At 39.8% G+C, this 27267-nt stretch overlaps 1 protein-coding gene across 1 annotated transcript in view; it reads right to left on the bottom strand.

Annotated features, from left to right (window-relative positions):
- LOC136835786 (F-BAR domain only protein 2) overlaps nt 1–27267 on the bottom strand; it is a 261890-nt gene that overhangs the window by 30093 nt on the left and 204530 nt on the right. Inside the window, exons 16-20 of the mRNA XM_067099642.1 lie at nt 12164–12276; nt 10167–10986; nt 9682–9956; nt 8989–9128; nt 3025–3247 (exon numbers count right to left, since the gene is read on the bottom strand). Coding sequence (XP_066955743.1) covers nt 3025–3247; nt 8989–9128; nt 9682–9956; nt 10167–10986; nt 12164–12276 — 1571 coding nt within the window. The remainder of the gene's footprint in view (nt 1–3024; nt 3248–8988; nt 9129–9681; nt 9957–10166; nt 10987–12163; nt 12277–27267) is intronic.

Raw genomic sequence — 27267 nt, 5'->3', positions numbered from 1 at the left:
TGATGATGTGGAAGTGCCTGTCGCTCTCATTCCACTCCACCCGAGGTTAGTAACCTCCAGGTGTGTGCTCTCATCCCTCCCGAAGCACCTGGAAAATAGAAGCATCTTGGGAAGGGGGATTGTGAAGCTGAACTCCTATTACAAGGTTCCTGTGTTGCCCAGCCAGGATAAGTCCTAGTTTCAGCCTCTCGAGAGAGGAATGGGAAAGGAATGCAGGTCCCTTGCATGAGACCATAACTCCTTCATTCTCCACTGGAGGGAATGAAGGTGAAGTTACTCATGAGGAACCAGCTTCTCCAAAGATGACAGGTGAACTAGAATGACTTGCCACGTCTGAGCTGGTTGTTCCTGTTGGGACAGGAACGAATGTCCTGCCTCCTTGAACCTGCCGATCCGGGAGTCTGAAGGAAACACTCTCAATGCTGCTGTATCTATCAGCATGCCCAGGTATTTTATCCTCTGCTTGGGTATGAGGTCTGACTTCTTGAGATTTATTGTATTGCCTAAGCTGCATGAAAAATCGAAGAGGCTATTTCTGTCCCGGAGCAACTTCAAACGTGAGTTGGCCAGAACTAGCCAATCATTGAGATACCTCGGAAGACGTATCCTGTGTGAGTGGGCCCAAGTCAATACAAGGGTGAACACTCACGTGAACACCTGGGGAGTGGTTGATAGCTCGAAACAAACTGCTCTGAATTGGTATACCGTCCCACTGAGGATAAAGCGGCGGTACCTGCAGGGAGGACTGAAGGATGGGTATCTGGAAACATGCATCTTGCAAATCCACCATAAGCATGAAGTCGGACTCTCTGATGGCCACCAGCACTGACCGCGTCGTTTCCACCTTGAATTGAGTCTGTCGAACGAATCGGTTCAGGGCAGATAGGTCTATAATCGGTCTCCATCCTCCTGATGCTTTCTCTAAGAGAAAGGTCCTGCAGTAAAATCCTGGAAACCAATCTGTCACGACTTCCACAGCGCCCTTGTTTGGCAGCCTTCTTAGATTTCCTCTTTCCAGTGAACCTCATCCACTGCTCCAGGAACTAAATGCGACACTCATCACAAGTATCAGTCATAGAGCACACATTTGCGACATTTTGTGCAAAAAGTATGCGGGTCTGCTTCAAGGGGTGAGAGAAAGCAGTTCAATCGCTGCTTTCCGACACCTGGCCAAGAGCGGGGTCTAGGCTTAGATGATTCTTGGATCTGCATAATAAACCAAGAATATAAGAACAGATATCACAAAATAAGCAAAGCACAACAACAAGGAAGGGAAAACCCACGATGAAGTGCAGAGAGAACAGCCGGCAAACATTCGGGCAGGGGAAGGCATAGAGATGTGTCTGCTCTGGACAAAGGCTATAAGGCAAGTGGAAGCATAACTCAGCAACGGGAGGTGGTGAGGGTACCCGTCCCCCCCTCCCACCGGTAGTGCAACTACCGGACAACCTTGTTGTACAGAATAACCTGCTCCAGCTTGCATTGAAGGTAATTCTTATGTAAGGACTGATGGTTTGTATTCGTGTAGGAATAACTAGGTTACCATTTTATCAAGCCTAGGATAAAGTTTACTTCTAATCCTAGACTACTTGGTCTAAACTACTGCTTAGGCCAATAATAGGCTATTTCTAAACATGTTCTCACTTAACTGAGTATAGCATATTGCCTAATCCAGATTATTTAGATCACTCTTAAATGTATAGGCTATATAAAACAGAAACTCATTATTTTTGTCTAGCCCAGATTGTTGTTTTTATCTAATCTCAGGCTACCTGGTCTAAATTACTACTTAGGCCAGTAATAGAATATTTCTTAAAGGGTTCATCCTTACTCTAATACAGGTTATTCAATTCACACTTAAGGGTATACCAGGTCTAATATAATGCTCAGTCTCATAATGGGATGTTTTGTAAATGGGTTATTACCTAACCTAGTAAAAGGTACTACCTAATGCAATTATTTAGATCACACTTAAGTGTATAGGCACATAAAGGGAAAATTTTTTTACTAATATGTAGCCTTAGAGCTAGGCTACCATTTTATTTTGCCCCGTTTGTTATTATCTAATCCTAAGGTCCTGGTCTAAGTTAGGCTACTACTTAGGCCCATAATAGGATATTTCTTAAAAGGTTACCCTAATTTAGGTTACTACCTGATCTAGGTTATTTAGTTCACACTTAAGGATATGTGATTCTGGATTATAGGCTACAGACAACATCCACTATTAATCTAGTCTAAGATATTCTCACTTAATCTGATCTAGGCTACTGCCTAGATTATTGCAGATATCATATAATCTGTAAAGATTTTCCATATTAATGATAAATTGTGGAACACTTCTTTTAGTTAAAACATCTAATTGAAATGACAAATTTTGAAAACAATTTGCACTCTTCACAACTAACAATCAGCGATTACGACTAAGAGCCGGCCATGTGTTGGCAAGAAAAGCCAGGTTTTCAGCTTTCACACACAATTTAACTACCAATTCCAAAAGTTTAAAACTAAAACTTTACCTGGAACAAAACTAAGTACTTAACATGCTACTTTGTTAGATGTTTCCATAATTCTTGAGCACTGACAAAAAACTAACCTATTTAATAATGACAAATAGAAGGTAATGGCTTCTTGGTTTCTGTGGATTGCGCTTGCGCATTCATCACTTCCTCTTCTTGCAGGTTTGGCAAAGGAAAGAACCTGGGTACAGCTTTGCTGTAAGATAAGGGAAAGAGCCCTCTTATCTTTGAGTCCATTATATACTCCATCACGTTTTATAGTGTTAATCATTACAACACAATAACTGGCCACGACACCGACTAAAAGAGAATTCTTTGATATTAGTTTGGTCTGACAGACCCATGGAAGCTAACTCCTTGAGGATGAAACAAGCGACTAGCCTATCAAAAATGATCAAATGACAAACTGCTATTAACTTCACAGTTTAAATGAAATACAAAAATCAGCCTTATAAACATTCCTCTTGAACCTTCAATATGTACATCAAGTTGTAAACATCTACAATACCTCTAATGCCTTTCGTGAAGGAGGTCTTGGTATTGCCATTGTAGGAGTAGGTGTAGACCCGCGACTCGATGAACTTCCTGTTCTAGGTGGTAATGCTGGTGGAGCATCTCCAACTTCATTCAATATATCACTGAGCTCTGCAAGCAAATTAAGAATTAAGATTATTTCTGTTCCTTTGATATGCATGAATAACTTAAAAAACATAACTAGAAGTTTTCCATAACTTACAAAACAACAATGTTATTGCAGCTAGTCACTCATACAAATGTTAATATCATCCAGAATAAATTATAAATTACTTTCTTGAAAATGTGACACCAAAAACTCTTCTGGGAGTCCCTGTTCCCTTCTGCCTGCAAGTCTGAAGTTCTTCCTCAATTCAAGAGGAAACTTTTTCATAGCCGTAGAAAAAGTACTCTCCAACCAACAAGAAAATTCATTATCTACTTTTAGTATTAATAGCTTTATACCCTATAGGTTTTGATATCCTAAAATCTCTTCCTTCTGTTGCATTGTACTGATATAAAATTTGCTTTTTGATATTCATTAAATAGAGAGGCCAGTTTTAATAGTTGGGTAAAAATGTAAATGAACTGTTTTTCTTCAATAAACAATGGTAATGAGCATGTGCAAGTACATATACGTAGATACAACTCTCAAAACATAATAGCTATGAAAAGAAAGAATCTGTTCATGTATTTGTCAGTGCAAAGCTGCAATAGTAAGGTGATAATGGACCTTCCAAAGATGATGTATAATGAAGTCTATTACATAAATTTAGTAATTTTCAGGTTTTAAAAAATCAGAGCAACACTTTTGCAATGAAAAATCCAGGTTCAAAAAAATCAGGGCAACACTTTCAAAATGAAAAATCCATACTCTACGTAAGAAATAATAAGACAATGTAAAAATATGACATAATCCTTTGAAAAAGTTGACTTCTGGCACCAAACATCAGTTAAGTTTCCACATGAGAGCACAATTAAAGCTTAACAAAATACTGTATCTGAAATGGATTTTCCCTTCAAATGGTACCATACTATGAATATTACTACCAATTAAGCACTGCCTAGTTGTAAACTTGAAAACATAAATTCACAACAAAGTTTCAAGAGCTATAAATTCAACAAATGGCCTGACTATAATTTCTTAGTTGTTGAGATGAAAACTCTCTGAATTGCATTACTGGAAAACTCCGAGAAGAAAAAATGGGAACACAGGGAGTTATCCTAGTAGCTGGCAAGTAATTAGTGTCAAGGCTCTACTTCCTGGGGTCAAGTCTCATTATTTTGGTCAACACTAAGATATTACAGTCAAAGAGGACTGAACTCTGTGCATGTAGTTTGAATCTTATGAAAATGAGATCCTGCATACTGCAGCATTTGTATAATGCTCAAGTCTTTCACAATCTTCTCCTTGTGTGACCAAGTCCTCTGTAGGGAATATTCCCAACTGGGCAGGTCAGTCTACGATGAAGGAAGTTTTTAATTACAGTACCTCCATCACCATTATTGGAAATACTGTATATACTCGCACATCATGCAACTTTTGAAGACCTAATTTTGAAGCCAATTTTAGGGGATTGCATCATACACGAGATATAAAATTAGCATACGTAATAATATTCACCTATTAGTATCGTATTCTAAAATACATACATAACGAATATGCATTTTTTTCATGGATCTTTTAAAAAGTTATATTTTACTTCACTGTATCCGATAATATTGTACGTATTTTCATATTACTATTATACTATAAAATACAAACATAGTGATCAATGCTTTGATTTGGAAATCAGCTGAGGGTGATTACAAGGTAAGTTTATTTTGCAGTACTTAACTCAATTTGGAGCAATTTTTTTGCTTCCTGTTAGCATAAATGAATCTCTAGATACAGGCAGTCCCTGGTTAATGTCAGGCATTCCATTCCCAGCTGAGTGCTGATAGCTGAAAATTGCTGATAACCGAAAATTGGCGGTTAAAGCGCCAATAAACCACTTAATGGCGTTGTTTACCACTAACTGGCGATGATAAACCATTTACCGACACCGACAACTGGTTACCAACACCAATAAACCACTTAACGGCACCGAAAATCGCTTACCAGCGCTGAAAATCTGATTAACGATGTTGTTAGCCAAGTACCATAACACCGAAAAGCCATTAACTGATGCTGCCTGTAAGTGGGGATTGCCCCTACTATTTATATGGGGCAACGTTATTTTTTTTTATATAAAGTGTTTTTAAGTTGAAATGTGACTTACATACGTCTCTAAATTTAGTTATTTGTTTTGTTAATAGATAGCATTGGGGGGCATGTTTTTGTGTAAAAACTCAACAATTCCATTAGCTATATTCACTTGATTTCATCATACTCTTTTACTTTTTTAACTTATTTAACTAGATGGGATAGATAAAGAGATGGAGGAAAAGAGGTTAGTCTATTGTAATTTGGTCTCTCAAAAAAGGACCACGCATGATACACGAGATACATGATAAAATCATTTTTTAAGGGTGAAAATTTGGGGGTCGCAAAATGCGCGAGGTCGCATGTTTAACGAGTATGTAAGGTAGTTGTCTTTTCACATGTACTGTATCTATCTGTGTGTTGATATGATAGCAGGATATCTCAATAATGAGTATCGGCAGTCCTCGCTTATCGGCAGCATTGGTTAATGATGTTTTGGTTTTACGACACCTTCAAACAACAGTAAGTGATTTTTGGTGTTGGTAAGAGCTTTATTGGCGTAGGGAAGTGGTTTATCAGTGCCATTAAGCAATTTATTGGCACTTACAATGTCGTAAAAGTCATTTATTACCATAATTACTGTGACATTTCAGTTATTGGCACTCAGCCGGGAACGGAACCCCCGCCGTTAACCGGGGATTGACTGTTCAGTAATCATATTTAGGAAACTTGGAAGATATATTCAAGGCGATCTTCTAAAATGACTTTTTGAGAGCAACTGGATAAAAGTCATGACTTCAAATTACTACATATCTTTAATATGTGCTCTATCCCAATTTCATAAAAATCACATTAAGTTTAGATTTATCACTATATACTGTACAGTTACATCATAAAAATATGAATATAAAAATAAATATGAACATAGCTGTCATTAAAACCTGTGAAATATGACAAATTTTGAAAGTAATTTGCATTTTTCCTAGCATACAAACCTGAGGTCTTTACATAGGAATTACCTTCAGCGCAAGCTGAAGCAGGATATTCTACACAGCAAGGTTGTTCGGTGGTTGAACTACCAGTGGGAGGGGTGAGGGGTACCCTCACAACCTCCCTTTGCTGAGTTGCACAATCACTTGCCTTATAGCCCAGGAAACAGAATGAGGGGTGGCTAGAGGTGGACAGTGTATGCAAAGACCTCAGGATTGTATGTTAAGAAAAATACAAATTAGTTTCAAAATTTGTAATTTATTCCTACATGAATACAATCCCTCGGCCTTTACATAGGAAGACTTACTGATTGGTGGGAGGATCTAAGTAAGCTTCATAACCGACTGGAGGTTCACCTTTCCTAGGACTTTTTCCTAGTCATGTATTGTGCAGCAAAGGAAGCAGTCCCATGCCTCTGATCTGAGGAACAACTGTGTGCTCGACTGTCAGACTTCTGGGCTTTTCAAAGTAATGGGTTTAGAAGCAACATTACTTGGAAAAGGCTTGGAAGAAACACTAAGTCGCAGACAATAAAGCTACGATAAGCAACGGGTTAGTTTTACTGTGAATTCCTCTCTCCCATTGGTAGAGAGAGGGCAGGTCTTACTTCTATTAGAGCATAGCAATGGAAAAAAATAGAAAGGTTGACTACTCACCTGCATCTGTGTCCGTCCAGCACGACAGCTTTACCTATCCTCTGACCGCCAGAAGAGGAGAGGTACGAGAAAGGGAAAAGTGGGGGGGGGGGGGCAGTCACACACACACTCACTCTCACCTCTATGACTGTACATCAAAGACCAGATGCTACCTGTCCTGCTAGGGGAACTGGATGAGCTACACAACTTGTTGAGCAACCACCATAGGACCTAAGAAAAGGTGTCCAAGGACATATGGGCAATATCCCTCAGGTAAAAGGAGGTGAAAGTTGTCTGACATGACCACACTCCTGCTATCAGCACCTGATTCACCGCTGGTTCTTCTTGAGTATGCCAGCTTGATAGTCTCAAGAAGTCAGAAAGAGATCGCGTTCTTGGACACCTCTTTCTTGGTCTTGCCAGTGCGAACAAAAAGTTGTCAACAACCAGGTCTTAGCTGTTGAGTCCTTTTAAGGTAGCACTGCAGCACTCTAACTGGACTAAGTAGCATCTCGTCTGGTTCATTACCTACAAATCCCCTTGAGAGGGGATCGAGGACCCAAATCTAATGTATGGGACCGACAGATTCTGATTCTTCACTACGGATTCCGGGACAAATTTGAACGAAACAGAACGCCATCCCCTCGAATGTTTAACATTTACGAAAGACCATGAAGTTCGCCTACTCTCTTTCCTGCTGCCAAGGCAAACAGAAACAAAGTCTTGAGGGTTAGATCCATGTCTGACGACTCTCGTAGAGGCTCGTACGGTGCACAAGTCAGGCTTCGAAGAGTCATATCCCACATAGGGGGCCTGAGTTTCCTGGGAGGGCAAAACTTTTCGAAGCTTCTCATCAGCATGGAGATCTCTCATGAGGAAGAGAGATCTATGTCCTTTAGGCGTAGGACTGGCCCCAAGGCGCCTCTGTAACCCTTAATTGCTGAGACAGTGAAGGAAGACAAAGGAAGACAAGAAAGTCAGCTACCTGCTGAATAGTAGCTCCGACTAGAGAGAAACTCCTTCCACGATACCAACTACAGAAGATGGCCCATTTCACTTGGTAGATGTCCACAGCGAATTTCCGAAGATATCCACACATCTCCAACACTGTTCCTTGAGAAAAGCCTCTCACTCGCAGGAGATGCTGGATAGTCTCCAACGGTAAAGAGACAGGAACTCTACGGGCTGGTGGAGTAATTTCTCTCGGTGCCTCAGGTATGGGTACCACTCGGCATGTGGCCATTTGGGAGACCCAGGGTCATTTTGAGGTTCGTAGTGATCATTACCCTGTTGGTCATCTGACGAATAAGACGGAATGGAGGAAAAGCGTATGTGTCGAGATTGTCCCAAGGGTGCTGAAAGGTGTCCTCCGCTGCAGCCCATGGGTCCGGGACAATGGGGCAGAAAACTGGCAACTTCCTGATCTGCCAGGTTGCGAAAAGGTCTATCGCTGGATGTCCCCAAAGGTTGAACAATCTCTCCACGACGTCTGGGTGTAGGGACCATTCTGTCCCTATAACTTGACCCTGACAGCTGAATTTGTCTGCCACTACATTCCTCCTGCCTGGGATGTATCTGGCTGACAACTCCACTGAATGTGCTACTGCCCACTCATGCACTTCCACTGTCAGCTGATGAAGCTGAAGAGACATTAGACACCCTAGCTTCTTGACATATGCCACTACCGTGGTATTGCTGCTCATTAGTACCACGGAGTGCCCCATCACTCAACCCTGGAATTCTTGGAGAGCTAGGAAGGCTGCCTTGAGTTCCAGGATGTTGATGTGGAAGTGCTTGTTGTTCTGGTTTCACACCCCGGAAGTTAGTAACTTCTCCAGGTGTGCGCCCCATCCCTCCCTCGAAGTATCCAAGAACAGAAACATCTCAGGAGGGGAATGTGAAGCTGAACTCCTGTTATGAGGTTCCTGTTGTCTAGCCACCAAGGTCCTTTCTCACTTCTCTCAAAAGAGGAATGAGAAGGGATGGTGGATCCCTTGCTTGACACCAGAACTTCATTCTCCATTGGAGGGAATGAAGGTGAAGCTGCCCATGAGGGACCAGCTTCTCCAAAGACGACAGGTGACCTAGAACGACTTGCCACATCTGAGCTGGTTGTTCCTGTCGGGACAGGAACAACTGCGTTGCCTACCTGAACCTGCTGACACAGGAGTCCGAGGGAAAGACTCTCACTGCTGCTGCATCTATCAGCATGCCCAGGTACTTTATCCTTTGCTTGGGTATGAGGTCTGATTTCTCTAGATTTATCGCAATGCCTGGGTGATCTCTGTCCTGAAGCAACTTCGAACAAAAGTTCACCAGGACTAGCCAGTTGTCGAGATACCTCGATAGGCATATCCCGTCCGAATGGACCCAAGTCGACGCACGGGTGAACACTCTTGAGAACACTTGGGGAGTGGTTGAAAGCCTGAAACAAAGTGCCCTAAATTGGTAAACCGTCCCATTGAGGATAATGTGGAGGTACTTGCTGGAGGACTGATGGATGGTTATCTGGAAATACAGTAAACCCCCTGGATTCGCGGACTTCTCTGTGGAACATATCCACCCATTATTCACGGAAAATTCGCCCATTCGCGGTATTTTTCACTGAGAAATATTCACTAGTACTGTATTTTCACATCAATTTCATGACTAAATGCACTTTTTGTTTTAAACTATTAAAATACTCAGGTATAAGTATTTTTAGAGGGTTTTTCTTGTGTTTAAACTATCAAAATAGGCAGTAACGTACTAAGTGTTTTTAGAGGGTTTTAAGTATTTGCAGATTTTAGGTATTCATGGGGGTGATAGCCACATCCCCTCGCTTGAATAACACGGGGTTTACTGTAAGCATCCTGTAGTCCACTGTAAGCATGTCGGACTCCCTGATGGCTGTGAGCACTGAACATGTCATTTCCATCTTGAAATGAGTCTGGCGAACAAATTGGTTCAGGGCAGAAAGATCTATGACAGGTCTCCATCTTCCTGATGCTTTCTCTATGAGAAAGATCCTGCTGTAAAGGCCAGAAACAGATTTGTCATGACTTCCACAGCACTCTTCTTCAAAAACTTCTTCACCTTGTCCTGAAGGAGGTCCTTCGGTGAGCTGGGGATGTATGTCTGTAGGTGGACCAGAAGGAGTGTGAGAGGTGGAGGAAACTCAAAGAAAGGTAAATAGCCCAACCAAAGGACATTTACTACCTAGGTGTTCACTCCATGCTACTGTGAAGTTGCCTAATGGCTTGATAGGCAAATCCCCCCAAAAACCGGTGGCAGCATGTGGAGGGGAACGCCGCCCCTAGTGTCCTCCTCTCTTCTTCTTCCCCTTACTTTCTCTACCTGGCTGGGTGTTCCTGTGAAGGACCTTAGGATTCTGGGGTTTCCTAGGACCCGTAGAGGAAGGGCCAGCCTGACCCGAAGGTAGGGCTGCAGTGGCGCACGAAGGCCCAGAGGTCTTTGCTGCTTCATGGTGGACAAGACAATCACTGTCATCTGCTCTTCGACAATCCACCGCAGTATCCACTTGCTCCCTGTCAAAAAGAGAAGTGGAACCCAGCAACGGTCTGTTCCTCAAGGTCAAGACCGACTCAGGACTAACAAACTTAGAAACTCGGGAGAGAACTACATCTCTCCTTTTCAGTGTCAAGTCTGCCCACAGGTTAGCTGTCTGGTGGGCTAGGTAGGTGATGGTCCTACCTCCAGACAGGAACATTCTGTTAAGGTTAGCCACTTCTTCGTTGGTGAGTGACAAAGAGGAAGTGATAACCTTGGCTACTGTGGTGGACCAATGGTCCATCCAAGAGACTGCTTGAAATACTGCCATGGCAGTCGTTTTCAAGGTAGCTGACTCCTGATGCAAGAGGGAGATGTCTTCTGCACGGAGCTGCTCCAACGACAGACTCGGACCACGATGAATTAAGTTCAGGTCAATCTGTGCTGTTGGAATTGACCTCTCCGAGGGCTTGTAGGATTTCTTCTGACGAGGGAGAGGTGGAGGAAGTAGCTTGAACGAGCTGCTGGCCTGAAAAGAGTTCTCCCTCCCAGAGAAGAGAGAGCTCACCTGGCCAAGGACCAACTTGGCAAGCTTCGGCCATGGCAACTCTATGGAAGGTGGGGATTCCTCGCAGGGTCTGACCGGTTCTTTTAGGCCCTAAGGAACAACCTCATCAGTCGTCAAAGTCTCTTCCCCTTGACTATTGTAGTTCCTCGCTGGGTGAGCGGGTTCCATTCTCAGCTACCACTCTGTTGGTCACAAGTTCAAATCTCCGACCGGCTAGTGAAGAACAAGAGGAATTTGTTTCTGGTGATAAAAATTAATTTCTCGCTATAATGTGGTTCGGAATCCACAATAAGCTGTAAGTCCCATTGCTAGGTAACCAATTGGTTCTTAGCCATGTATCTAATCCTTCGGGCCAGCCCTCGGAGAGCTGTTAATCAGCTCAGTGGTCTGGTTAAACTAAGACATACTTAACTTAACCTAGACTATTGTACTGACAAATCAGTCTAACAATCTCAAAGACAGACCTCTGCAGCTCGGGGGTGTCCGTGTCCTTGGGAAGGGGACCTTCCAGCCCTCCTAAGTCATGGTCTTCCCAAGTTGTTCAGTCTGCAGGTGACAGGCCCTGATCAGAACCCCCATGACCCATGACTTCTCTCTGACACCCGGGCATAAGTCCGTTCTGGTCCTAAGACCAAACTGGGGGTGTACGAAGGGCTACAGTGGGAAACCAATTCCTGATCATCAACCCAAGTCCTGTCCGTTCCACGGCTCTCAGAATATCCCCAAGAGATTGAAGGAAAAGGTGAGGGGGGGGGACTAGCACCCTTTCCGAACCTACCAGAGGCTGAAGTCCCAGCGGGAAAGGAAGGCCGTGACGATTGTCAACCTGCGGTGACAATTGATGCACAAGTCTGGGAGTGCTCCCGTCACATGAAGGTGAACAGGGGTTATTTCTTGGGGAGAGTAGGCCTGTTCACGCGAACGCGAGTGGGACCCACCTCTGGGAGAGTGATTGTGCACTGTTGGGCGGGAGCATGGGCTGCCCCAACGAAATGCTGGAATCTTCTCCAAGGCCGAGGCCTCAAAGCACAAAGAAGATTGAGTGGGGGACCTCCTCCACATTTTGTCAGGCGTGCGGACTCTATAGTCGGTATCGCCATCACGAGACCCTGGCCTACGATCGACTGAGGCATGGTTTGTAGGAGCCACATCTCAGTTCGTCGGAGTTGCAGGGGTCGGAGCAGCGCCTGCCCGCTGTACTCTCACTCTCTCTTTGTCGGCCATGTCCCAGTCCAAAGACCGTAAATGCTTACTGTAGCAGAAGAACCTTTGGTAACACAGGTTGAGGAGACCAAGCACGCAGATCATCCAAGGCACAGTATGCGATGGATGACGTTGCTACACGGGGGTCCATAATGGGATGAGCTTCCAGGACAAATCCTTGGAGCCCCGTGTGGCAGGTTCTTTACCAGACATAGGAGATGTTCGTTGTCTGGAAACAATGCCTTGGAAGTCGGTGAACGTGGGGGAACCACGTACATGGACTTGGCTCGTGGAAGCTGCATCGTGGTTGGTCCGAGCATGCGCTGCTTCCACACCTCTGGTGTCCGTGGAGACCCCGAGATGCAGTTTCCCTATTCAGCAACACGGGAGAGCCATAGAAAGATCCCAATGCTTCTTCCATGGAAGAAGACATGTCGTGGGAGGGCCACCAGGCCTTCTTAACATAAAGAGCAGCAACCTTTTTCTTCCTCGGGTCTGTCCAGATAATGGGACCCTTGGAAAAAGGAGAGGAGGCGAAGGCAGGAGGTGATAAAGACACTGATGATGATGACGAAGGCAAACTGGGCCTCTTCTTCGATGTCTTGTTGCAATCATGCTTGTACCTCCTCAACAAAAACTAGTCCAGGAGTGGATCCTTAGCATCAGGAGACACTGGAGGGGGGGGCTTAGAAGTTGAAGGAATGGTGAATGAGAGACGGAGCTGTGACATAATGGAAGTTTCTTTGGACCCTGTGCTGAAACCATGGTTCCAGTCACTGAAGCAGCTGAGACAGGAGGTAATTTTGAAGCACTAAGGTGGGCAATCAAGCCCCACACTGATGGGTCCCCAGGAGGACCAAGGGAGGACCAGAGGTCTCTTAGTTCCTGAAATGTCTTCCCGATCTCTCCCAGACCTGCAAAAGATGGGTTAGTGGTGGCTGCCTCCCTTTGCCCAGGGGAAGATTGCTCTCCCCCTGACCAAACGGAAGAAGCCCTCGAGCGATTGTGATTGGTGTCTGCCCTCCCCCATGGAAGACTCGTTGCCGAAGCAACAGGGGAACACGGGGGAGTGACCTCTCCCCTAGAAGAGGTAGCAGCAATGGGGAGTCACATGGGAAGAGACAGGGAGCTACCCAGTGTCCTCGGAGGGGAAAACCCCTCCGAGGACGGACAGGCAGCCCTCCTGGATTTCCTCTTACCACCAACCCGCATCCACTGCTCCGAAAACCAATTACAACACTCCATACAAGTGTCAGTAATGGAGCACACGTTTGTAACATCTAGTGCAAACGGTGTGTGGGTCAACTTTAATGGATAAAAAGAAGCAATTGCAACATCACTTCCCTACACCACGGCACAGATGGGGTAAAGGTTTAGATGATTCTTGGGTCTGCACTGCAAGGACCAAGAAAACAAGAACAGATACAGTATACCAATGTATCAATATAACAAAGCACAACACAACAGGGAAAAACCGTGATGAAGTGCTGAGAACAGCCGGCAAACATCAGGCAGAGGAAGACAAAGAAATGTGTCCTCTCTGAACGAAGGCTATAAGGCAAATGTTGTGCAACTCAGTGAAGGGAGGTGGTGAGGGTACCCCTTGCCCCTCTCACTGGGAGTTCAACTACCAAACATCCCTGTTGTGTAGAACAGCCTGCTCCAGCTTGCACTGAAGGTAATTCCTATGTAAAGACCAAGGGTTTGTATTCGGGTAGGAATAACTTGGAATTCAATGACATGTATGTATAATGAAACTCCCAGTAACTGCAGGTTAACTAACTTTGATTTTAGTACCCTTTACAATAAAATGTGACAAGATCTTATTCAGTGCATTTAAATATGATTTGGCAATATACTATTACTACAAAATATAACTTTTACTAAGATCAACTTTGATAAGTTAGTAATATACAGTCGACCCCCAGTACTCGTGGGGGATGTGTACCACTACCCCTTGTGAATAGCCAAAATCTGTAAATACTTAAAACCCCTCCAAAAATGCTTATAACTGCCTATTCTGATAGCTCAAAACACCAAAAAACACTCTCAAAATGCTTATACTTGAATATTTTAATAGTTTTATCACAAAAAATGTATTTAGTCACAAAAATATGAAAATACAATAATTAGTGAATATTTCTCTATGAAAAATACCGCAAATAGGTGAATTTTTCTGTGAACAGTGTATATATGTTCCACAAAGAAATCCGTGAATAGGTGAGTCCACGAATCCGGAACCACGAATAGGCGGGGGTTGACTGTATTTGAATGCAATTTACCGTACCAAATTCAATAATACAATGCATATACAAATACTGTACCAGGTTCCCCTGCCAACTATTTATGGAAGTTAAAATACTGTATTATACTTGTATTTACATTTCTCTGGAAAAATATTAATCAATTGTACCTTTATTTATTGAAGTTTAAATATAATTCAGCAATATGTATACTATTGCTACAAATAATAACAGTCAGTGACATCAACATGGTTAACATGTCAGTAATATGCTTGAAAATAATCTACTGTACTAAATTAAAAAATAAAATGCATATACAAATAGGTACACCCCTGCAAACTAATTATTGCATTGAAAATATTGTATTTTGTATTTAATTTCAATGAAAATAACATATGCATTAATCAAACTGAATGTACATCAAGATATAGTATACAAGCAGACATTCACTAATTCACCTACCTATAATCTATGACTAGTATTTATGCCACGAATAATTTAACAACATTATATACATCAATTTCAGCTCAAGAAATCCATTCTGGGATTCTTTATTTTTTGTGCCTTTCAAGTAGAAAATATTTTCAAATGACTACTCCCCTATGATAACTGCACTACAGTAAACGCCCGTGATAAGTGGGGATGTGTACGCACTTCCCATAAATAGCTAAAACATGAATACTTAAAACCCTCTAAAAACACTTTGAACTGCCTATTTGATAATTTAAACAGAAGAAAAACCCTCTAAAAATGCTTACACCTGAGTATTTCAATAGTTCTATCACAAAAAGTGCATTTAGTCATGAAAATTAGTGAATATTTCTCAGTGAAAAATACAATTTAATGGGCAAATTTTCATGAATAATGGGTGGTAATGTTCACAGAGAAATCCGCGAATACGTGAGAACGTGAATACAGGGGGTTTACTATACATGAATTAAATTAATCTGATACATAGATACTAAGGGCCCAAAACATCTTTGGTTTGCATAAAAAATAATTTTTTCAATTTAATTTTTACAAAAAAATTCTGCAAAAATTCAGTCTTTTCAGATATAAAAATAAATTCCAGTGCTATCAACAGGAAAAGTTCAAATCTATCATATATAAAACATCCACTTAACGGGTCATGAAATTATGGAGAAATAACAGAAATTATATTAGTATTGTTTGAAATTCAAACTTTCAAAAATGGAACACCAAGATCATGGGCAGATGCATTGGGTCACGGTATTACCTGGACTGTTTCAAGGTTACTGAGCTACACTGGTGTTGTCCAGTAATTACGGAAAGGTACCTCTGGTCAATTTTCATGGTAATTTTTCAAAAAGTTTTTTTTATCTTATTGACATATTGTACTGAAAAATTACAAATTAAACAACCCTTTACAAGGGTGTCAGGGGCGATCCTCCTTGACTACAAAACTAAAATGAATTTTGATACAATGCTTCATATCTATATTTTCACATGCCATACCTAGCTAAAAAATAATTTTATAAAAATATAGTTTGGCATCTGTATGTGTACCATTAACATTATATCAATACCAAGTTGAAAAAGAAAAAGACACAGAGTTCTGATTTTGTGGACAAGCACCTCAACTTATTAAATATTTAAAAGAAACTCAAAAAAATGCAAACCTAATCAATACTAGTTCTTCAAGCATAACACTAGCTCTACTACAATTATAAAGAAGCCAATTCTTGAATTCTTCAGCAAACTACCATTCACAATAGGGTGAAAACTAAAGGTGAAATATACTAAATGATGTAAAAAGGAATCCTTGATAAATACAGAATTTTCTGAAAAGTTTAAGGTCTCTGTAATATTAGTGAACAATTGCAGCACAAACAGTAAGAAGTAAGACAGGCTGCTGGAAAAGATGGGATCCACTTGAATATGAGCAACACTACTATTACTTCTTTGTCTTGAGCTTTGCCCATTTCTATATGGGGTCGCTGTTTCCTTTTAGCCTTCTCCACCTTCTTCTGTCCAATGCATGCTAATTTCTTAATGCTTTCTCCTGCATGTACTTTGGCCTTCCTCTTCTTCCTCCTGCCTCCATGCTCATAACCCTTTTGCACACATGATCATCTTCTCTCCACATGACATGACCAAACCACTGTAGTCTACCTTCCTGGGCCATCTTCCATAGTTCCCCTACCTTAACTGTTCCTTTAATAACAGTTCTTCTTCCTCATGTTCTGTTCTTTCCAAAAAATTCTTACTAGCAGAATAGGTGTGCTTAGCTGAAAGTTCTTAATATGAATGTTCGTAAGTAGGGTGCTGACTGTACTGCATCCACTGTAACCCCACCCTGGCATGAACCTGAACTGTTCCTCGCTTATTGTGGTTTCTCTCCTTACTCTTTCTTCAATAATTCTTTCATAGATCTTCATTGCATGGGATATCAGTTCTAACCCTCAGAAATTACAACAGTCTTTTTATGTCGCCCTTCCCTTTACATATTGGGACCATTAGCTGTTTCTCCAGCTATCCGGTATTCGTTCATGGCGGTAGATCTTACACATTAGGTCCCTCAGTATATCAATTCCTTCCTCTCCCAAGTATTTCCAAACCTCGACTGGTATACCATCAGACCCTACTGCTTTTCCTCTCTTCATTTGATCTAGTGCCTGCTTTACTTTTTGTCTACCGATATCCGTAATTACTTTTACTTGTGCGTTACCATCCTCTGCTATTCTAGGGTTTTCTTCATTTACCAACTTTTCAAATTATTTCTTCCATCTTGTTCTTATATTTTCCTCCTCTGACTGAACTCTTCCGTATTTATCTTTGATTTGCTTGATGTGCATCAGATCTTTAGTTGCTTTATCTCAGCAGTTTGCTATCTTATATATACACTTTTGCCTTTCTGGTGTTTCTGTCTTCTCATATAACTCATTCGTTGCACTTGCTTTTGCCCTTGCTACAGCCTCTTTGCATTTTTCCAAGCCAGTTGATTCTCCTCAGAATCATTTCGACCATTAGCTATCTTTGCCTCCTTTTTCCTCTTAATCTTTTCTTGAGTATCATGATTCCGCCACCAGCTCTCCTTTTCATTGGGTGGACCTCTACCAGATGTCTTTCCCAATAACTCTCCTGCTCTTCTAAGAATCAGAGCTCTCTCATATCATAGTCCTCTAGCCTCCACCACTTTATCATTTGTTGTACTGTCCTTCTTCCCCCCAATTCATCTTATCAGAAAATCTGACAAAACTAATCTATGTTGCATACTAACAATACACAACACTACCGGCTGATGGTACGTATTCCATTCTTTCTTTTTATGGATGGATGAAGTAGCTATGATGATTTCATGGCATGACAAGGTTTATTATAAGTCATAAGCTTGTGATAAAACCATGAAAAACTCAAATGTGGATATACTTGGGCATGGCCTCATTAGATGGGATCTCACTCCTGGGGTTAGAAGCTCTTCAGTCTTCAATAAATAATTTATTGGTTGGCCATTTGAGATACTGAATATGATCCACAGGCAACAACTAGTAATTCCAAATGTACACACAAGAATTAAGAATAAAATGGATTTTATCAATTTTAGAAGTAAATGTTGTATAATTCAAGTTATAAGGTAGCAAGAGTTATAAATTCTCAAGAGTTTTTCTTTAACATAGCACACTGTTGACACCTAACAAAACCAAATGCCTCAAAGATTAACAAATGCTAATAAATCATTCTATTACCTAACAACTAAAGCTTAACTTCACTGCCTTTATCACTATTCTGCATGTTACAAAATATTTTACTGTTGGCAAATATAGTGAGAAACACAATTACTGCAAGAAGTTGTCTTTCTGAATAATGAACACCTTATGAGATATGAAAATTTCTTAACCCATTGCAATGGAGGGACAGTTTCCCACAGCCTTGATGCTGACAATTAATTTCAAAACCTTCAATAAAAATATAAGATAATACATGTGTAAAACATCCAGTAAAATGTCTACATAATACAGCTTTTAGGTTGTAAAAAAGGATATTACAAAACCTTACAAAGCATTACTATACTACTGTTAGGAACCTGTATCATTCTAGATATATCACATACTATAGCATTTAACTTGTAAATGAGGATATTACATAACCTTACAAAACATTACTATACTATACTGTAATGAACCTGTATCATTCTAGATATATTGTAATCTACAACAAAGGGTTATATTACCTGGTAAGTAGTAAATTTGCTAGATTTTACCGCAACTGTCAGCAATAAAGCAAAAATATGTGGTACTAACACTACTACCCTTAAACATCAGCATTGAAATACAAGTACATTAGAATGTACTAGCACTATTCTCCTCAATTATCAGCAATAAATTTGGCACAGAGTATGTAAAAGGCATGCAAATGATAAGTCACTGTACCAAAAGAACATGCATTACATACAGCTGATATTTTAATTTCTACCTTAATTATCCAATTACTACTTGACTAACCTTGGGAAGTGCCTGTGACAGCAATGATGAATATCAAATCAGACTTGTAAAAAGCCTTTCAAGAATATTTTAATGCAATGTCATCTAAAACAGAAGTTCTACATCTAATCTGATCATATTTCATCCATTTCAAGTTGATAAAAAATGACTTAATACTTTCCCAAAAAATACAAAATATGTTGTCATCCATTTCTCTGAACTACACTTCATGATTTCCATAACATAATAAAGAAATTAGCATATACTAATACTAAATTTTCAGTTCTGGAGCAACTGTTATCCACATTTCAACAAAAATTTTCAACCTAAACACTGAAATTTCATACATTACTACTATTTGAAGAACAACAAAATGAGTAAAACTTAACTTTTCTAAAAACAAAATCAGATTTCAATACAAACTCATCACCAACACATAAAGCCATATAGGTAGAGTTCAAATATTCTCAACCACTGGCATTTTTTAAAATACCACAGTAATAGCATGGCACATATTCCACTTGGAGCACCCAGCAATCACTTGCATCACTCTTTGTATAGTCTGAACATGAGGCTGCAAGACAAAACAGGCTGGGAAGGAGAACTCCTTCTATGTGAGTCGTATTAAAAAATTAATGAATTTTGTTTAATAAAAATTCATTCATTCACAGGATTCACAAAAGCACTAGGAGACTAGGTTATGTTAGAAACCATGGTTCTTGTAACTCAGGGAGCCAATATAAGAAAGGATGAGTCCCTTTAGAGTACTGAATAAGGGATATGGATTTGCATAGGTGTTGGCTGATTAAAAAAAAATGAGATGCAGAAGCCAGAAATCCTGGAAGAGAATATATCAGTATTTAGGATGCCATAATTTAAGAAGAGAAATTAGAGAATTTGCAAGATGGGGAGGATTCCCCTAAATCTGTTCTCACCAGAGGCAAAATTTTACTTACTGCTACTGAAGAACTTTAAAAGTAGGTTAGCAACGCCCAACTACCTGCATCTAAAACAGCATTTACATCTAGAATAAGTTTAAAAACCAGAGTGCAGGGAGTTCTAATTTTATGGAAAAGCACTCCTTTGCATCGCTTCCTCACCTGACACTTTAGGCTCTAAGGATGACCTGGCAATGCCACTGGGAGACTATGTTCCAGACTTGCTTCTAGAATCAACCGGTAGAAAGAAGCAATCTGGAGTGCCACATCTGGAATCTCTGGCTCTCTTTAGTTAATGACAGATTTCCCTCATCGGACAGGAAAGGGTCCTCTTTGTTACTGGCAATAATGCGAGAGATCGAATGGTGAAAGACGATGCAGAATGGTCCAGGCTGTCTGGAGTTGAGGCATGCTTCCTTAATGTGGATGGCTTATCTGGCCAGTTGCTGTCAAGTAAATGGAATTGCAGTCCCGCTAATGCTACTAAGAGAATTAGCAGTTGTGTAGTCACTATCCTTACCTGAATTCTTGGAGTAACAGTACGACTGCTGACCTTTAAATGAGCAGCTGAGAAGTCATGATTACAGTCCTGCATCAATCACTATCCTCATTACAATAGTTATCACCATCCTGGCCACAATCAAGGAGATGTCCTTGGAGGGCTTGGGTGGTCAACTGTAACAGTGTCTAAAGAAGGACATTCCTTTACAGGAGCCAAGGAGGAAGTTGCTGTTGCCAATCAGACTCCAAAACTGAAAACTCTGCTGCAGATAAAGGGACATTTCACAGCACCAACCCCTGGTCCACTCCAAATTACAACTTCTCTTGATGTAGCATAAAAACTAGGCAGATGACCAGTCACATTAGGTCTCATTAATAAGGACCTGTCCAGGATTGACATATTTATGGGAGAATTTGCCATGCAAACCTTTGCTTGTTTGCTGATGCACTAATAGGGGTAGATGACCTCTGGCTTCAAATCTTTGCAAAGTTTTATGGCCGTGGCCCACTCCCAGCCAACTTGAGATCTTGTGGCTCCCCTGAGTTACTACACCTTGAAAAGAAGATATAGTAATGACTGACTGTAGTTTGGATAGAACTATCAACTCGAAACTACTGCTCAGTTGTAAATCCATGGACATCATAATTTAGAAGATAATCTTACTTTAAAAAATTAACAAATACTCATATGACAAAGAATCCATGTACAATCAGCATCTCCCTTCAATGCTTTTCAATGTGATCCATATAACTAATGCAGACCTGCTGACTGTAAATGTCCGAGTCCAATGTCGTCAGAGCGAGATGTATTGAACTGAATACAGTATAGAATTTAGGCCAAAGGCCAAGCACTGGGATCAGTGACGTCATTCAGCACTGAAACGGAAATTGACAGTAAAAGTTTGAAAGGTGTAACAGGAGGAAAACCTCGCAGTTGCACTATGAATCAACTGCTAGGGGAGGGTGGAAAGTAAGATATAAGAAAGAGAATATGAAAGGAGGTACAGTAAAAGGAAAGAGAGAGATGTAGACTGCCTGCTTTCTCAATACCAAGGTGATTGTGAGTCTCTGACAACAAAGAAATAACTCAATTGAACCAAGTATGCTGTTGGGAAGGTGAGTAAGAACAACAACATACCTTTCCAGAGTAGTGGGTAATTCTTACAGCTTCTGGCATTCTCCATTTTTGAGCCTCAATTTAGCTATTACGTTGTTTTACAAGTCTATGGGATTTCCTTGTTGGGAGACATTAAACAGATCCACAAACCAATACAGCACTGTTAGTTTGATAAGTTTAAAGAAGCAAGATTGCATATTATTATATAGCTCCTTTGTATAGCTGACATTCACAACTACACTGTCATCAAGCAGCTGGCTGGATGTCAGCAGCCAAGGAAGGAAACTGAGCAAACCTTGGGTTTAAAGATGATTCATGTTTTCTATTCCACATGAAAATAATTATCATGAAGTAGCTATTTAATCATACCATGCTGACCTATAAAATTTTTCTGTGGCCCACCTTATTTCTGATTTTATCCTATGGCTCCTGAAAAATGTTCAAGGTCCCCAAGGGGATATATGGACTATGCTGAGAAACTCTACCTTATAAGTATCTGTGGGGAAATGATACTTATCTTGTAAAAGCAAAGGGTACTCTAGTGTCTGGCGAGTTTGATTAGACGTGACTGTGAGAAATACTAACTTTAGTAATTAGTTTTCAAATAATGAAATACATCCTGGTAGGCTTTATTACTCCTTGTCAGATGGGAATTCTTTCTCCTTAAAATTGGATGTTATCTTTTAACTTGCCTGCCTGCCTTCTGGAAAGGATAATTATCATCTTGAAATTATTCCCATAACAAAAATAAAATGAGGAAAAAGCATGAAAACCACCACTTGCACTTGAACAAGTGCTGATATAGGTAGCCCTCCAGAGTTCAAAGCCAGTTATGAGTGGGTTGATGAATTCAACAGAAAAAGTGGCACACAGAGTGGTGAGGCATAGGGAGGCTGCAACTATTACAAAGATAATGCTGAGAAGTATGTTAGAGAGTTCAAGCACTGTGTACACACTGCTCCCCCAACTAGATGTCAACTATGATGAAACAGGCCTGCTTTGGAAGAAAATGCCCAACAGGGTCTACATCATCAAAGAGAAGTTATCACCAGGACACAAGCCAAGGAAGGACAGGCTAACTCTTTTGCTGTGTGTGAATGCAAGTGTGGATTCAAAACTGAAGCCTTTGCTGGTCTATCACTCAGAAAACCCAAGGGTTTTTAAGAAGAATGATACATCATGAGGCAGAAGTCCAATGTGACATGGCAGGCTAACAATAAAGCTAAGGTAACAAGGCAATTTTTTGAGTCGGTAAGAGAAGTTGTTGGCCACAGTGTCAAGAAATACCTTGAGGAGAAACCATTGCCTCTGACGGCCCTTCTTGTACCGGACAATGCTCCTGCCTATCCTCCAAGCTTGGAGGCCGAGTTACTGCAGCAATTTACCAGTTTACGAGTGCAGTTCTTGCCCCCACGCAACTCTCATCCAGCCCATGGACCAGCAGGTAATTTCATACTTCAAGAAACCCAACACCAAAGCACTGTTTCAAAGATGCTCTGCCACAGTTAATCCTCAGAGAGTACTGGTAGAAACACTTCAACATCCTCCATTGCATAAGCCTCTTAGACAAAGCCTGGAGGGATGCCTCTTACAGGGTCATGACCTCTGCCTCGAGGAAATTATGGTCAGATTCTGTAACAGAAAAGGAATTTGAAGACTTTGAGGCTGAGCCTGCTATGGAGGATATTGTGTCTCTGAGCAAGTCTATGGGCCTGGAGGTCAATGATGACGATGTGGAGCTAGTGGAGGAGCACAAAGCAAAGCTCACCAAAGAAGAACTGCAGGACTTTAGAGGGAGAAGCAACTGACAACAGCTGAGGAACTGTCTTCAGAGGAGGAAGAGGGAAGGATGCCCCTAGTTCTTTATTAATGGCTGCAACTTGGGGGATGGTGTAGTTTCCCTGCTACTTGGAGGAAGGAGTAGTTTCCTTGGAAAATATCATGCTGACAAAGCTGTAGCAAACTGTGCAGGAACATTTTATAATGCAAGCAAAAACAAACCTCACTGGACAGTTTTTAGCGATAAAAAAAAGTGAATCTCAAGAAGGCAGTATCATGTGACAGTAAAGAAAAACAACCAAAGAAGCATGGTTGCCCCCCTCTTCTCCTTTCTTATCACCTACGACGACTCTCAATTACTCATGAGAACAAATTTGCATTTATTTTATCCCTTACATTAAGTTTTTTTGTGTCATTTCTGAATGCTAGGGTTATTAAATTTGAGTTAAAATGCTTTTATATTCTCTATTTTTGGAAGTCTAGAATGGATGAATCCAATTCCCACTTTTTCTTATTCCCCAAAGGAAAAATTCTTTCGGTTTAAGGACAGCCTTCTGGAATGCATTAGGCCCATTAACTGCAGTACCACTGTATTATGTACTATAAGTTTAGTCACTGGTCAATGTCCATAAAAGCTAACACTTATCTAAAAATAAAAATATAAATTGCCATAACATAAAGCAATTTCTTTGGAAGTGTTTCATATAACAGTTAATAAGCCCTAATACATATACTATAATAAAGAGCATCATAAGATCTAACAGATAATAAAGTTCATGTAAGACCATCATTTAGTGCTCTGTTATGAGAATACTTTTTTTTCCTAGGTTTTTGTTAATAAAATTTTGCCATTGTATATCTTCTACTAAAGCAAATTTACTAAATAAAGTGTTGTATTAACAATATATCTGTATAGACAGTTTCCTTGGTTATGTTAAGGGGGTGGATCACCTCGCATAGGGTGAGACAGGAATGAGACTGGGACGGGCAATTACCTAGAGAGAGAGAGAGAGAGAGAGAGAGAGAGAGAGAGAGAGAGAGAGAGAGAGAGAGAGAGAGAGAGTGTGTGTGTGTGTGTGTGTGTGTGTGTGTGTGTGTGTGTGTGTGTGTGTGTTTGCATTTCACATACCCATCATCGGTTGCCTCTTGAGGCGGGCGATTACTGGAGAAGTAAACAGAATAGGTGGATATTAAGAGTGACGGCGGTGTCTTGAATTACAGGCATTTCATTACCATTATTATTGACAAATGGTTTCATCAGACAACTGAGTTAATATTCTTATCTAACATAGGTCTGGCCTGAGGGGTTTGTTTTTAACTATGCAATAATTAATCCTTTAAGTCCTAATAACTGGATAAACTGAAAATGATGAAGATTCTGACAGAACTTCTTTTAAGGAATTGGTGGTTGAAAGTCAGAAAATCACCAAAGATACAACTGAGTACACAGTGTGCCATTCTGCATTCTCTACATTCAAGGATTAGGCCAAGTGGAATTATTCGTCAAATAACCTTGGGTCAGACAAATGTGACCAATTCATAGACAGTATATTACTTCAATAAAGCATTATTTTTGAAATGAAGACCACCATAATCTAACAACTGGTTTAATCTCCTTTAATTTGTTAATGTCTGTTTCACTTTCTAAAATAATGTCTTCCATTTACTAAAGTTGTCGCGTTTTCTTGTAGAGAGATAACGATATACTTCAAGAAACGAAGTACAATATGTTTCATTTTAGTCTTCATAATTTCTAAAAACATGAAACCAGGTAATGTATAGATTTAAAGCATTAAATGCTCTGTTTCCTTCGATTCAACACTGGACATTGAGCAGATGACATCCACAATACAGTAAACTGATAGGCAATGACATGGCCACTCTCAGACATGAAAAATTTGATCCAATTATATTAACCCTTAAACGCCTATTGGACGTATCATACGTCGACTAAAATTGTCTGTTGGGTGCCATGGAATCTGCGTACGCCGACTACAAAAAGCCTCTCAACCGGGTCAACTTTGACTTGACCGAAATGGTCGAAAAAACTAAATTGTAAGCTAAAACTCTTACATTCTAGTAATATTCAATCATGTACCTTCATTTTGCAACAAATTCAAAAGTTCCAGTACACATACTAATTTATGGTGAATTTGAAAGCTTTTTTCTACGACGGTTAACTCAGCCTTAAAAATTTTCATAAATTATTTCGTCATTTTGTCGTAATTTGCAACTGTTTATATTATTACATAAAGTTTTATATATGAAAATGTGTGCAATTTCATGTACAATACAGCAAAAATACAACCCATGGTTGTAGCTTTATCAGTTTGAAATATTTTCATATAAACCATGATAACTGCCAAAAATTTCAACCTTAGGTCAATTTTGACTCACTGGAAAATCGGTAAAAAAACGCAATTTTTAAGCTAAACTCTTACGATCTAGTAATATTCAATCATTTACCTTCATTTTGTAAACCAATTAAAAGTCTCTAGCACAATATTTCGATTTTGTGAATTTTTGAAAAAACTTTTTTTTACGTCCGCATCCAGAAATTCTTTCGTCCATTGTCGTCATGTTTGCACTGTTTTTATAGTTTACATAAAAGTTTTATATATGAAATGTACAACATTCTCATGTAAGAATACAACAGCAAATAACTCATGGATGTAGCTTTTATCGGTTTAAATATTTTCATATAAATCACGATAACTGCCAAAATTTCAACCTTGATGACCTTTAACTTTGACCGAAAGTGCAAAAATGTAATTATAAGCTAAAACTCTTACATTCTAGTAATATTCAATTATGTACCTTCATTTTACCAACAAACTGAAAGTCTCTGAAAGCACAATATTTCGATTTATGGTGAATTTATGAAAAAAAATTTTTTTTTCCTCTTACGATCTACATGTAACTCAGCCTAGAACATCTCAGAAATTCTTTCGTCATGTTGTCGTAATGTTTGCATCGTTTTATATTAGTCGTTACATAAACTTTTATATATGAAAATGTGCGCAATTTCATGTAGAATACAACAGAAAATACCTCATGGTTGTAGCTTTTATCAGTTTGGAAATATTTTCATAAATCACTGGATAACTGCCAGTAATTTTCAACCTTCGGTCAACTTCCTTTCGACTAAATGGTCAAAAACGCAGTTAAGCTAAAACTCTTACATTCTAGTAATATTCAATCGTTTACCTTCATTTTGCAATAGCCACCTGGAAATTCTCTAGCAACAATATTTCGATTTATGGCAGAAATTTTTGAAAAAAACATTTTCCCTTACGTCTTGCGCGGTAACTTTCGGCTTAACATCTCAGAAATTCTTTCGTCTCATTGTCGTAATATTTTTAATCACTTTATATTAGTCTTTACATAAAGTTTTATATATGAAAAATGCGCAATTTCATGTACAATACAACAAAAAAATAACTCATAGTTTTAGCATTTATCGGTTTGAAATATTTCCATATAAATCACGATAAATAGAAAAAATTCACTTTGGTCAACTTAACTTCGATCAAAAATGGTGTCATTTAAAAAAACTGCAATTGTAAGCTAAAATACTACAGTCTAGTAATATTCAATCCAATTAGCTTCATTTTCAACAAACAGGAAGTCTCTAACAATATTTCGATTTAACAGAATTTTTTAAAAACATTTTTTTACGTCCTCAGCGTTCATTTAATTCATGCATCATTTTGTGATAATATTTTCTCTGTGTTTAACTTTGATCAAGTTTTAAAATTTATATACCAAAATTATAGCAATTTCCTAGTACAATACACCTAAAAAAATTAACTCATTAGCTTTCTTTTAACTGTTTTGCTTACAGCGCGATTTGTATACAATATATACTTACGAGTTTTTTTTTTTTTTTTTTTGCTGTCATATATCAATATTTATATATGATAATGATATTTTTTCATTTTCTGATGGTTGCATACAAAACTCAGGCAATGCCAAAAAAAAATGAGCCAAAATGAACTTCAATCTTAAAAACTAAGCGTGCTGTGATTTTAAAAAAAAAAACTTTTTCGGCAGCGCTAACTCACCGAACTCCGCCGGCATACGGGAGACGTTTTTGTAAATAGGGCTTCGGTGTTAAAGGGTTAATTGCACTTTAGCTGCTTTATCAG

The sequence above is a fragment of the Macrobrachium rosenbergii genome, chromosome 55, assembly GCF_040412425.1.
Source record: "Macrobrachium rosenbergii isolate ZJJX-2024 chromosome 55, ASM4041242v1, whole genome shotgun sequence".
In the NCBI taxonomy this organism is placed as follows: domain Eukaryota; kingdom Metazoa; phylum Arthropoda; class Malacostraca; order Decapoda; family Palaemonidae; genus Macrobrachium; species Macrobrachium rosenbergii.
Note: the sequence above shows the minus strand (reverse complement) of the source record. Positions and strands in the feature narration are given on the sequence as shown.